Source organism: Sinohyriopsis cumingii, chromosome 3, assembly GCF_028554795.1.
Source record: "Sinohyriopsis cumingii isolate HCF-2022 chromosome 3, ASM2855479v2, whole genome shotgun sequence".
Taxonomy (NCBI): domain Eukaryota; kingdom Metazoa; phylum Mollusca; class Bivalvia; order Unionida; family Unionidae; genus Sinohyriopsis; species Sinohyriopsis cumingii.
In genome coordinates, this window is record NC_142963.1 from 134,362,347 (window position 1) to 134,377,339 (window position 14,993).

General features: G+C 35.4%; 1 protein-coding gene across 1 annotated transcript in view; it reads left to right on the top strand.

Annotated features, from left to right (window-relative positions):
* The window catches only part of LOC149803904 (uncharacterized), a 61,357-nt gene that overhangs the window by 2,561 nt on the left and 43,803 nt on the right, over window positions 1–14,993 (top strand). Inside the window, exons 2-7 of the mRNA XM_089954000.1 lie at window positions 4–213; window positions 2,931–3,770; window positions 4,004–4,220; window positions 6,179–6,231; window positions 9,287–9,367; window positions 14,796–14,885. Of these exons, the coding sequence (XP_089810126.1) occupies window positions 4–213; window positions 2,931–3,770; window positions 4,004–4,220; window positions 6,179–6,231; window positions 9,287–9,367; window positions 14,796–14,885 (1,491 nt within the window). The remainder of the gene's footprint in view (window positions 1–3; window positions 214–2,930; window positions 3,771–4,003; window positions 4,221–6,178; window positions 6,232–9,286; window positions 9,368–14,795; window positions 14,886–14,993) is intronic.

Here is a 14,993-nt window from a genome sequence, read left to right on the forward strand (position 1 = left end):
GAGCTCTTGCAGCATGACTTTTTTCTTGAGGACACTGGTTTGAAAGTTGAATTAGCCAACACTGATGAAGAGGACAGAAGTGCCTCCATCATCCAACTGCGTTTACGTGTTGTGGACCCCAAGAAGAGAAAGGACAAACACAAAGAGAATGAAGCCATTCAGTTTGATTTTGATATGGAAAATGATGTCCCAGAAAATGTAGCCCAAGAAATGGTAAGAAATGCACAGTGAACTAAGATATTTTGGTATTAGCAAGTTATTTCTGATTGGTCAGCTGTTAATTCTGAGGTTTTGGTACCTGGTCTTTCTGAAGTTTTTGTTTTGGTGGCGCTCACCAGATAATATGTACTTTTGAGAGAGTGACGTATGTAAGGTGAAGTAGTTCGCATTTAAAACATGCACAGTGGAGAGAATGTTGGCATATCTCTATGCTACATTAATGTAATGTGGATGATATTTCTTTTGGATATTGTACTTTTGGAAATTTTACATGATTTAAGTACACTGCTAACTAAAATGACTGCTCCCTTGTGTTAAAAAATCAGTCTGAATTAGTCTAAAGTGCACTATACATAGAAGCTATTAAAATAGGGAAAATGAATTTTGCCAGACTAGACAATACCAGCTTCTGAACGTGCAATGAATGAATTACCAAATATATAAAATGTAAAAAAAGTTATCAGCTCTTTTTTATACAATTGACCTCTGAAGTTCAGGAAGTGAAAATGACCAAGTAGAGCTAGCACTTTTTTGAAAGGTGCACATTTGAAGTAAGGCCAAGCTGTATACTCTATAACCCATAGTACACCCATCAATCATACACCAAAATAAAGGGAATTAAAGGTTCTTTGCATTATACCTAAGATATACAAGGTCTTTTTTAAATAGCCAGTAAAACCAGTGAGGAGAGCCGGGGAAATTCTTTTTCTTTAAATCCTAACCCTATGCAAAATGCGAAACTGTATAGCGCCACCTTAAAGAAAATATAAAAATGTTTGCAATTATTTTTTTTATTTTCATATAATTATGTATGATGTTCTGAATAAAATGGTACATTCATATTGATGTTAAGCATGAAAATAAGCTAATTATGATCATTTTTCTCTTGCTTACATAATTTCCCATGAGGTATGTTTGTGTGAGTAGTGACCTTAATTATGGGGAAATTAGAAGTCTTAGAATATAGGAATAGAGTCAACTTAAATTTAAAACTGTTGCAATAAGTGACAGAAATATATGGTGAAAATGTTTCTTTTCATTTATTTGCAATGAAATAAAAAAATAAATGAAGAGAAAGTGAATTCGCTTCTTCCATATTAAACAATAGGCAAATATTTTACACTTTGACCTTTGACCTTTATGATCCTGATGAGTTACCTCCCTTTTCTAATTGTAAAATTCTTTGTTGATCTCTCTGAAATAATTCTGGCTAGTTTCATGTTCCTGTCATTCAGCATAACATTGGTTGCTATGTTTATAAAATGTAATGTGCATTCTTAAAATAGCTCACTTTTATCATGGGGGGGGGGGAGGCTGGACTTGTTAGAGACTCTGACACTCATAAATACTGTTCTGTGGGGGGAAAGGCAGGAGAATTATTCCAAAGGATTGTTTTGATGCTTGCGACTTAAATGTTTCAGCCATATAAACATAATTAAATCATACAAAAATAATACCTATATCTTCTTTATGGTGGCGCTCACCAGATAATATGTACTTTTGAGAGAGTGACGTATGTAAGGTGAAGTAGTTCGCATTTAAAACATGCACAGTGGAGAGAATGTTGGCATATCTCTATGCTACATTAATGTAATGTGGATGATATTTCTTTTGGATATTGTACTTTTGGAAATTTTACATGATTTAAGTACACTGCTAACTAAAATGACTGCTCCCTTGTGTTAAAAAATCAGTCTGAATTAGTCTAAAGTGCACTATACATAGAAGCTAATAAAATAGGGAAAATGAATTTTGCCAGACTAGACAATACCAGCTACTGAACGTGCAATGAATGAAGTACCAAATATATAAAATGTAAAAAAAGTTATCAGCTCTTTTTTATACAATTGACCTCTGAAGTTCAGGAAGTGAAAATGACCAAGTAGAGCTAGCACTTTTTTGAAAGGTGCACATTTGAAGTAAGGCCAAGCTGTATACTCTATAACCCATAGTACACCCATCAATCATACACCAAAATAAAGGGAATTAAAGGTTCTTTGCATTATACCTAAGATATACAAGGTCTTTTTTAAATAGCCAGTAAAACCAGTGAGGAGAGCCGGGGAAATTCTTTTTCTTTAAAATCCTAACCCTATGCAAAATGCGAAACTGTATAGTGCCACCTTTACATTTGCCATGAATTAATGTTTGGTAACCATACACTTATTTTGAATCAGTTGTTGATATCCAAATCCAAGATAACCACATCTGCTTATACAATGGCATTGTTTTAAAAAGTGTTTCTTTTATAATATTACCATGTTTTATCTAAGGATTCATCTGTAACTTGTCTTGGATTGGTTAGCAGTCCTTTGAAATTTCAAATAAATAAAGATTGGCTCTAGGCTCACAGAACATAGGTGGAGCTTGATGGATCATTAAATCATGACAAGGTGTAAAACTGTAGTTGGGAGCTGAAGTGTTTTTTTTTAACTTCATAAGAGGAATTCAGTTCAAGGAGCACTTGATTTTGCAGTGTCATATAGAGGTGTCCTTTGCATGAAAATGAAACTGATGTTCTCTCACCCATCATAATTCATGGGTATATCATTATAATGAAAAGCACTTTTAGTAACAAAATATGCCCCATGTTTTCACATTTAAATTTTACATTTTTTAAAAGCTTATATTTATCTTTCATATATGTATTTTGCATATATTTGAGATCTTTGGTTTGCATGCAGACTACATGACGTTAATATGTTTTGTAGGTTAAGTCGGGGTTCCTTCAAGAAGAGGATATTAGGATAGTTGCTAAGCAAATCAAGGACAGAATAAGTCAAGTGAAACGTGAAAGAGAAAAGAAACTTGCTGAAACTCAGAATAAAACAGAACAAGATTCAAGTCAGCAGCAGCAGCAGGCTGTGGCCACTGGTATTGACATGACCCAAGCGGTTAGTAAACTAATGACTGGGGGTCATCAAAGCCAGTCTCAGCAACAGTCACAACTACGCCAGTCAGGACATCATCCACAATACATGGCACAGCAGCCTGGTCAAACTGGGGGACAGAGTCAGTCTCAGTACTCAGAGCAACAACCAGAAGAGTACCAGGCACAACCACCACTACAACACCAAACAGTAGGACAATATCAGGGCCAGCAGCAGATACCACAGAGCATGGGACAGCAGCAGCAGATACCACATAGCATTGGACAGCAACAGCAGATACCACTGAGCATGGGACAGCAACAGCAGATACCACTGAGCATGGGACAGCAACAGCAGATACCGCATAGCATGGGACAGCAACAGCAGATACCACATAGCATGGGACAGCAGCAGCAGATACCGCTGAGCATGGGGCAGCAACAGCCTTTTATCTCTGGACAACCACAGGCTGTTGCAGGTCAGCAAACTGGTCAGGCACAACATCCAGTTCAGCAGTTAAGCCAGCCTGGTGTACAGCAACAGGTGCAGCAACATCAACAACAGCTAGGTCAATCATCTCAAGTACAGGCACAGCCTCAGCAGGCTGTGCATGCCCAGCCAGCTCAAGCTGTACTGTACCAGCAGCCAGCTGTCCAGGAGAAACAGCAGCAGCAACAAATGGTAAGAAGCTGATTTTGAGTGGTCTTCATTAAACGTCATTATATGTCATCTTTAGGCAGGTCTGTTTAAAATGTTGCTTTCTCAAAAGGATACATTTAATCAAATAAGCTAACTGACAAAATATGCCATAATCATTCTGTCATCAAGACTTTGCTGTAATGTTTTGGATCAGGTACAATTGGATTTAGATAGAAAAATGAATAAACATTATAATGGAAGGACTTGATTTTTAGCAGATGCAGGAACAACCACAGCTACATTCCAGTCAGTTATCTGGTATGCAGCAGCAGAGTCAGCAAGGGGTTACCACCACAACTGGCAAACCTTCAGCTAGTCAACAGGTTCCCAGTCAGTCATCTATACAGCAGCAGCAGCAGCAACAAAAACAACAGCAGCAGTCCCCAATAGATCATCCACAGCTACAAGTCAACAGACCAGACGAAGCCACAGGTACATAATTTACAAAAAGTTTGTTTTATATAAAGCTTAGTGCCATATGTGAATGCTCACTGTCTTAACATTTTCGTGCAGTCTAGCTGATAGGATGGGTTTAAAATTCGTTTTGAAAAAATAATTGAAAATACTTACCTAAAAAACTTGTTGGTATGAGCCTTGTGTCTTGGAACTTTTCTCACACATGTAATTGAGGTACATAGATTCAGAATATAGTGAAGAAGACCACATGATTCTAATGTCCTTTTCCGTGTCTTGTTTTGACCAGGCTTGTAACATAAATTTTGCCTTGCACATTTGTCTGACCGCTCCGGTGGCCTAGTAGTAAGAGCATCCATCTTGGATGCGGGAGGTTGCGGGTTCTATCCATGGCCGAGTCATACCAAAGACTTATAAAAATGGTACTAACAGCTGCTTCGCTAGATGCTCAGCATTAAGAGGTTAGCGTTAGGACTCTTTGGCCTGGTGTCACAATAATGTGACTGGGTGGGACATAATGCAACATGTCTGCGGCATGATGCCCCATTTCTAGACGTCACTATTAACTGCCACACTGCAGACATCATAGTGATATGACTGAAATATTGTTAAAGCTACGTTAAGAATCCAAGTCACACACACAAACATTTGTGTCTGTACAAGACATTGTCAGTGATTTTACATACCAACTCTGGGCCAGCCATCACATACATTTAAGCTGACTTTCTCACTTGTACTGTGGGACTATGTGTACTCTCTGAACAAGTGCATTGTCATGTATACATTTGAGGAAAAATGTTCAGTAATGGGCCAGATACAGTTTTCAAGGGCTTAATATATTCTGGCATTCCTGTTACCATCAGTGATTATTCCATGGAATGCAACATGTCCCCAGATCATCATATTAAGATTGTTGGTGGGGGCAGTTGTTGGGAACATTATTTTCTGACTCATCTTCTATATGAAAATCGTACTTCTTTATAGTATTAATCTTTAGGGGGTCCCTGTTATGTGAGTGGTCTACGTTGCTTGCCTTTACAGATCTCATTCATGTATTTCTTTACCTTTTGCATCTAAGCTATAATCTTATTGCTTATTATCTCATTAACATTCTTGCATTTGTTTAGAGTTTGCATTTTAGCTAGAATCCCATTGTTGATCATTTGACATTGATTGCTGTGACATTCTTGTGCCTGTCTGTTGGTCTGTATGTGCATCCATCTGAACACCCATGTCTGTCCATGCCCTTAATTAAATGCAGTGTTAAAGTTAATTTAGATTAAGCTCAATGTTTAAAGTTGCTTACACTATAGGACACTTTTGCGAAGTTAGAAAAATGGTATGAAATTTGAAAGCATGCTCATTTTTGTTTCAAATCTATATTTCTGGAGATACGTTTGCTCTATCTGATGACTAAATATCATACAACATATGCATGTTGTTGTTGAAACATCCTTAGTTAAAACAAAACTAAATAAGTAAATGAAATTTATGGAATAAACAATTTTAAAAGCCCAAAGTTGAAAGATCCTTGATTGGTCGATCAGAACCAATCAAGCTTCGGGTTAAATTGTTTGAGATACTTTCTGTATTGGTCTTGGTTTATTTGAAAATGTTGAATCATTATAATCACCAGGTTATCTTGCAGAAACTACTATTGGCTAATACTGTTGGTCCAGGGTGGCCAGTAAGAATATGTGTCTGCAATGCAGGGTCTATTCTAGGATGTGCTGTTGTTGGATTGACACATATTTTTGTTAATTGATGCTGAAAAATGAACTCAAGTGCATGAACATTGTTCATCATTCCATTTGTCAGCTGTTGAATCACGTGAAGGTTGATGACTGTGCCAAGATACATAGAATCCTATCTTTGTCATTTCATCTTAAAAACAGTCTTTATTTTTCATCTCAGTGTGTATTTTTTTATACTAAATTTGAATGTGGAATAATTATTTTTAAAAAATCATTTTTCAGATTTAGTTACAGATTCGTTTGACCAAAGTGGAACCCAACAAGCTGTTCAGAAAGTAAGTTATACATGTCTTGGTCTAGTTTAAGGTGAAGGTCTTTCCTAGTCTTACATCAGTAAACCTTGGGCTTATTTTTGTTACCATTGCATGAAGGAAAATAGAAAACATGACTTGCCATAGAAAGGAAACTGACCCATTTAGGTTAACAAAACACCATCAACTAGAGCTAGAACCCTGATTCAGCAAGACTGATTGAAGCAAGGAAAGTTCTTTTCTAACGAGCACATCATCATTTTGTGCTGAAACAAATTCCTGATTTGACTATAATGAATATTCATGGCATTGTTGTTTTGAAGTAGTCATTGATGCTGACTTGGGGTGAATCAGATGTCCCAACGCCAGAATTTAAAACAAATTATGTAAACAATTGCAACATATCTCATTTGTGTATTTATTACATTTGTCTTTCAGTAGCTGAATTAATAAACTACATTACCTTTCTATGATAAAACAGGATAATCTTTCAAACAACGCTTAAAAGATTTTTCTTGCTAAAATATGGACTCATTCATTCAGTCATTTTTGTATGTTCAATGAAAACAGAGAATGCATGGGAAATCTGATTATAGGGCTATACTTGAAACTATTGTTCTACAATGGAAATGTGAATGGCCTGGTCCTGTTGTCATAAATTAACTACCATTTGTGTACATACTCGTCTAATTGCAAAAAATGAGCCTATTCATAGTTGTTTTTGTTGTGGTTTCAATGTACCTGTTTATACAAAATAAAATATCTACTTGAGTTTGAGCAGTTTCATGAGAACTGGGCCTGAACTGGTAAAGTTCTTCCTCAACAAGAGGACTCAGCCTGCATATGCAGCATTTATCAAAACCAAATTGAAAACACAATTGAGAGTATTTCCACACAGCTTTTCATAGTTAGTCCTTAACTTCTATTGGATTGTCATCTTCATGGGACTACAGTTAGTGTATGCAACTGGCAGACCAGCAGGTTGTTCTCTGCCACTTATCTCACATTACTTGTGGCCGCCCCAGATAAATAAAGAGAGGGGTAGGGAACAACTAGTTGGTCTAATAGAAATAAAAAGAAAACAATACTCCAGGAACAGCTACAACTTCACAAAAAGGAGATTCAGGTCCACTGATTTGAATATACATGTCCATAATTATCAGAATTATATGTAATTCAAGTGATGCTTATTGTTTGAACTGTATAAATATTAGAATCTGATTGAATACTTTATTGTAAAATTGAACAGGAAACAAAACAGATGAACTCCAGTTCTAATGTGGTCACTGATGTAGTGCTGAAATGAATTGTAGGTGAATTGTCTATTAGAAATAGGCATTTGAATATTCATTGTCTCGTTTATGTATGAACATGTACACTTTTAATGTGCCTGGAGTGTTAATAAAACTTGGAGATTGTTGTCACAATATATAATGTCACTTAGTCACCATTTTCATTTTTTATATATAAAAAATTAGTGAAATACAGAGACTTAAAGTTAGGTAATCTCTTATTTCCTTCAGTAGCTATACAACATTTCTTTTTCTGAGTGATGATTCTGTGAGTTTAACATGAGCATATAATCTTAGACTTGTCAATGCATCGCGTATGTCCTGAAAAGTTTGGATCTACTCTCACATTATTCCATGGATTTTGTTTAAACTGTCCATATATTGATGGCAAGGGTATTGACATGCATATAATTTTGTCATCATGCTCTGATGCGCATTTCCATAGCTATGTTCATGTTTGTATTAAATGTATATGCTATATTTGGCAGTTCTTACACATGTGCAAATAGTCCCACAGCATTTGATGAATTGGCCTGAAACGTGGCAGACATTATTAAATGATCAGTGTTACTGAAATTTGAAAAGAAAGAAACAAAAAAAAGAAGCTTGAAACTTGGTCAATAAATGCACAGTAGAATTTGTCCAGAAACCGTCAAGCTAAAGAGGTTGATTTCACAGATAGGGATCATTGTGGGCAAGCAAGTTTTAGAGAATTCTTGAACTGGCACTTAGAGATATCCTCAAGGATGATAAGAAGTTTCATTATTACTTCAGTGAAATCACGACATCAATACTGTACTAATTGAGCAATAAAAAATAGAGTTTCGACAAAGACGATTGTCTCACGAAATAAATGTCACGTGTTTTTGAAAAAAAGGAATCTTGTTTGGTGGTGTATCAACAGTTAATCCAGTTCTCTGCTCTGCGGACTCTCGATATGGCAGGATATTATTAAACACCACTACTGGAACCAGACTCCTCAAGAAAACAATAAGCAGTGACATAATACACATATTTTTTGCGTACATGTGATGGTTGTTGAGACCAGGTGGAATGATCTTCATATGTTGGACATTTTGAAAGCAAATTTTATTTAAACAGAATAAAGGACAACTTCAGTATAATAAATTATTATTGACTTGATTGTAAAATGGAGATTCAGTCAATAAACAGTACAGTTCCCTACCACTGCTCCTCCTCCCCCCCTCCCGGTTTCTTGTCATCAAAGCAATTTTTTTGTTCCTAAATTTTTGGAGGTCCCTCTGTAACTCATGCCTCGCTTATAGTGCGGTCTATGTTTGTGGACCCCGTTGTGTGCGAGTTATCGAGGGAGAGGTGTATGTGGAAATGTCTTTTGAATACCTTGAATGATGCCTTTTCATTAACATTTTTTTTTAAAGATCTTGCTTGTATATTTAACCTAACTTGGCATGTGAACCCAGTCAGGGTCATTGGTTTTCTATGCTTGATATCAGGTTTAAGATCAAAAGCAATGACAAACAATTTTTTCAGCACTTAAAGATATGTTTTGAGATGTTAACTTAGAGATGTATGAAAATATTTTTGTAACCAAATTTTGTGTGTTGGAGTTTTTAAAAATATATTGCTATATTCATCAGTTAAAAAGAATCAAAGAACAGACAAAATGGATTCCTGGAATTTTTTAAAACCAGTATTATTCTTATTGACACCTGTGGTGGTGTGATGGACAAACAATTTGTCATATAGGACCTGTATAGAATCTCATGTGAGCATTGAATAAATTATACATATCCTTCTTTTTCTAGTTGGTAGATAAGCAGCCATTGCAGTCCCCCCCATCTGTCCCAGGTCCAGCCAGTCAATCAGTGGATGAACATTTCACACAGGTAAAATCTAGGGGCAAGGAGTAAATTATGTTTCTTAATCTCCATTGTCATTTCTGGATGGTATTGAAATTTAGTGCATTCCCACTTTAGTTTCTCTAGAGTTATCTGTTGTTATCTGCTCTAAATCTGTATAGATATTGTTCAGTTTAATGTTGCATGAAATTCACTTTGTCATTAGTAATTTATATGAATATGCATATGACTATTTCCAGAAGGATGTATTGTAAAAATTTGAATTTGGCACCACTCCAAAGATGGAAATAATTGAACTTGTTAAGTGTTTATTTATTACTAGCGCTCACAACAGTGAACATTTCAGAGGTGAAAAATATATTGGCTGAACTTTGTCCATTATGCTTTGGGGGATCTGTTAGTAAGATTTTTGCCATTCAGTTCATTTTGTAATTTGTGAATGATTTTTATTAGAAGGCTAGGAAAAAGCCAGAGTTAAGAAGAATTAAATGTACTACACATTACTCAACATGAAGAATAGATAATGCTGGCAGTTTTCTTTGAACCACATAATTAATCTTTGAAACGTGTTATCAACAAAACATTCATTGAGTGACAGTATTTTGTAGAAGCATCATTCCAAGTTTGTTAGCCACCATATAATTTCATAGTAATTGTAGATCTTACAAAGGCAAACCACCCTTTTGTGATCAGCTTGTTACAGGTGCTGACCTGCCAACCCTTTTTGATCAGAACATAAGTCTTAATCAAATTGTACTTAAAAAATATGGAAAAATGATTATTGCTGTCAAATCTGGATATTGGCTTGTTCAGGTTTTGTCCACTTCAGGTTTTCATGATAAATTTAGTAGAATTGTTAGGGGAAACAGATTTCCTTTACAAGAGTACCTCAGAGGCTTTAATCTACTCGTGTATTTCATACAAAATTCCTACATGGTCAGATTTTTACATGTGTCTATAATATGTCTAACAAATGAAAATGTGTTAATGGTGATAAAAGTTCCAACAGTCATCATACAAGTAAATGTTCATATTATTGAAACAAACACAGGAAAGGCAACAATTAACCCACTGTTTCCATTGCTCATGTGTTGATTTGAGTATTCTCTTATTGGAAGAGTTGATTACTGGTGTCACATGAAATCTGGAAGAAAGCATCAAGGATAACGTCATTGTGAGAAGTCTAGCAAGAAGCAGACCTGCCAACTCTTACGATTTTGCCTCAAGTCTTATGGAAATTACCCTTAAAATATGGGCTTATGGCATGAGCGCAAAAACTTCGCAAAAATGGTTGTTGCCGAAACATCCAGATAATTGGTTCATCTATGTTTGATTTGGATCAAGGTTTCATATTAGAATTGGTGAAATTTGTCAGGGAACCAGATTAATGTTACAGCAGCTCCTCAGATGCTTTAACCTGCACCTATTTGTTCATGGGAAGCATATGCGTGATCAAATTGTTGATTATTGAATTTTTTTAAAATGGTGTCCAGCAAGCGATGCATGTTTAAGACAAAAAGGAAAATAAGCCTCTTGAAATCAATACAGAAGAATAAAATGGAATATTCAGATTCTTGTAAATAAAAGCTGGAAGTTCACAGTTTTGTTTATTGGACATCGCATGCCAGTTTGTGTATGTCTTGTGGTTGGAGATATGACTGCCATATTCGTGTGAAATGGAAAAAGAATTTCCAAGAATTATGTCAAGTTGAGAGATAGCAACACGCCATTGAGCTGCATAGGGTTTGGAACAGAAGTTTGAGCTGTGCTGGTGTTAAATAAAGTCTTTGTTTATTTTACAAAGTTTATGGTTGAACATAGTTTTTATCGTTGCTGCATGTTTCGAATACCGAACTTTTAATTTCGTTTTCCAGCTTTACAATAGCAGTATATGATATTTTGTTATGCCTGACTGAAAACTGGTCAAACTTAAGGAAAAAATCAACCGCCTTACTGAGACTGACTCATCAGGGTTGGCAGGTCTGAAGAAGCCATCAAACTCTATGGCAAGAGGTTCACAACCCGAGGCCCGCAGGCCAGATCCAGCCTGCAAACTTGTTCTGTCTGGCCCTTATGGCTAATTAAAATAACATAGAAATCTGGCCCATGAACAGTAATTATACTAAATAAATTAGTGTTTGCTTCCCTTGAGTGGTCTTGGAAAATGCAGTCTGGCCCTTCGCCGAAGAAGGTTGTGCACCCCTGCTTTATGGGGTTTGGAACTGCAGACTGAACTGGATGTTGCTACATTCAAAGTGTACTTTGCAAAGTTTTTACTTTTTACATAATTATGCTTTTGTTTCACTAGATCACACTTGTTAACTTTTCAACTGCATGTTTACCGATTCGACAGTAGCAGTGAACGATCTATAATTTTAGTCGAACATATGGAAGAATAACATCTTGCATTACTGAGAGGGTCTTGTTAGGGTTGGCAGGTCTGCAAATGAAACCAGATCAGTGAAAATCATTTTATTTTTAAATGAGATTAACTTTCTTAGCCCAAGACCAAGATATTTCAATTATTTTACATTAATATGTTATATCAAAGTTATAAGAATATGGAAACAGTTTCTTGAGTATCTTTGTTTGCACTTCATTCCACTGCTCTAACCATCATTTTGACTGACTGGAAATTAGGTATGTGTCTTAAGATAATCTGTTGCCAGAGTCAACAATTATTAAAGCACCAGTAGGAACTGTCATGGTACTGTGATTGGAAACATTGTTGGCATTGTTTTAATTACATTGAACATAGCAGTAAGTGATGGATACATGGAACCCCCCAAATATAGGTTAGTTCAATAAATTGATAGGAAAATGGTAAAAACCAAATCCAGGTTAGGAAGTCTTTTTTATGTGGTTGGGAATAAAGTCAAGCATGTACTTTGGTAGTTACCATTGTCAAGTTTTGCACAACAAAAATGGCACCCATCAAGTCCATAAAGCTGAAGTCTATAAAGCTGGTTCCTTCAAACTGGAAACCTTGTCAGTTTGCCTAATACAGGTTCTCCCAGAATTCAAATGTGCTGAAATGGGTGTCTGAATTGAAATTTTTACAGTATGTTGGATTTGTATAATTTTCTATTGATAGACTTGGAAGATTACAGCTTGGTTTGGTTTAGTAACACATAAATTGAAGGAAACTATTTTTTAATATCATAAAGTTCTCTTGAAGAAAATCACGTTTTAAAATTGAAGATAGAAAATTGGTTGTGTGGAGCAGATTTTTAATTGTTGTTGGAAGGGGTTAATTTACCTGAGAAACCAGTGTCTTTAATTTTCGTCAGTGTTATGCTGCCTTAAGATTTAAATAATAAATTATTTCTTTACATTTATAATTGTCATCCTTTCTATCTTGAGTTCATTCATAGAACTAATCTGATTATCTGATATACATTATACAGTGTATATTATAATTGACCAAACTTTGCATATTTGCCAATTTTATCGATACTTCAGTTCTCTCTGTCATAAATCTTTTTCATTGTATACATCGTAAACTCTTTTTGGAATCCTGTATTTTAAAGATTTTTTACATTTATTTTGTTTTTATCTTAAATTTTGAATTTATATACCTTTAACAGAATATTGACATCTTCATCCATTATCTTGTATCATGTATACTACATGCATATGTTTATTTGGAAAGGGGGATATCTTACTAATTTTTGTTGTGGTGCAGTTCTTTATCCATACATTTTTAGAACTTACCTTTCCATTGGCACCATATAGCTAGTAGTGTGCTGATGTGGCATTACATTCCTACATACATATGAATATATATATACATAAATACACACTTAACTTCTGTATAGCATTCACTAATACACTTATAAGTAGTATCCCATGAATAAAGTTTTCTGGTAATTGCACCTTGTAATATTTGATGCACATTAAATGTTTAATTCCACTTTTTGTCATCTCCAGTAGAGAGAATCCATTTTAATTAATCTGGTTGTGATGAAGTCTGATTGCATTGGGGTGAACAAAGTCTGTTATAAACACACCAATACACTTTGTATGCTTTTGAGGTAATTTGTTAAACTCGTTATAAAGTGGGTATATCTTCTATGTCTATTATAAAGTTGTTATATATTTTAACTTGGAAGTTTAATTGACAAGAAGAAGAAAACCTGAGCAGTTGTTGAAGGTCAGAGGTTAAGGTCTCATGGGTCATTTAGAACTGTTAACTAAGGTTACAGGCAAGATATTAAACTTCTTTTTTTGTGTGTGGTGGTGGTGGTGGGTATGAACAGCTGTTTGATGTTTCAGAAGTATGTTAGAAACAGGAAGACGTTATTTAAACCAGCATCTACTATAGAAGCTGTTTAGTTTGACTATACATCCCAATTTGTTTGTAACCACCTATTGATTTCATTAACAAAAACGTTAATGTGATAAAAAGTGCACAGAACTAAGTCAATTGAATCATTGATTTATAATTTCTAACTTGACTGTGGCCAGACTGGCACTAATACTGGCATCCCCTACACCTTTCGTGCTTAACGGACTTTCCATACTAACATGGTGCCAAGTTGCATACACTATGGGTTAATTTATTTCCATCAGACAACATAATGACATAGTTCATCCTATTCGGTAACTGCCAGATAATTCTGTAAATTACCATTACATTAAGAGTTTGGAATTATATCCCTTTGCATACATGAACATAGAAATTAAACCACTTGTTAAATCCACGTGAAAGGCAGCTTTGTTGTTGTCATTCTTTTCCTTTGCTTGATTAGACATTGTAAATATCGGAAGCAGATGACATGTATGTACATCTGTAGTGGTGCACACACCCCTTTGCTGGAAATGAATCTCGAGCATGTCTGTCTATTATATTGAAAACATCCATTAAGCGTGAAATGCGCAGATGATCACGGTGTTAGGGACACTTTGCTCAGTCAGGTTAGAAATTGTAAATTAGTGAATGAATTGACTAAGTTCCTTGCACATTTTATCACCTAAAAGGTTTCCATTATTGAAATCGGTAGGGGGGTACAAACAAATGAGGATGTATAATCAGACTATAATCATAATTTGGAGACCAGAAATTTTGGTGTGGAGAAAGAAATGAACAATTCACTCCACTAACCTTTTGAAATGTACAAGGAAGATATCAAAACTGGTGACTATAATGGGATGACCATTGAAAAGGTCTCTTTTAAATTTTCATTTGCCTTGTCAGTGATATAATTTACTTGAACAAGGAAAAAAAGAATTTTCCATATATGGTGCTATTGCACCAAGAGACAGCTTCAGTCTCTCCATGTTGCTCAAATATACTGTGACTGTTTAGAAAAGTCATTTGTATTATGATGCATATCACTTTATTTTACAACCTTAGGGCCGGATGTTTATTTATGACACAAAGGCCACCTTTAAACATTCTAGCTTGATGCAGGATCTTTAATCTGTGAAATGCACATCCAATTTTGTCCCACAGGTTCCTTTAGACATGACATCTCCATTGAAACAACACAGACCCCTGATGCATACACAGAGTATGTCAGCCTTAAGCAGGCTACATGCCAAGGTCTGTTTGTAATGATTTCATAGATTGTTTAGGTATTGTTCCTGCTTTATTGATGCTTAAATGAAGACTGTTACTGTTGGAATTTTGTGCTGCTTATAGGAGAAAAAG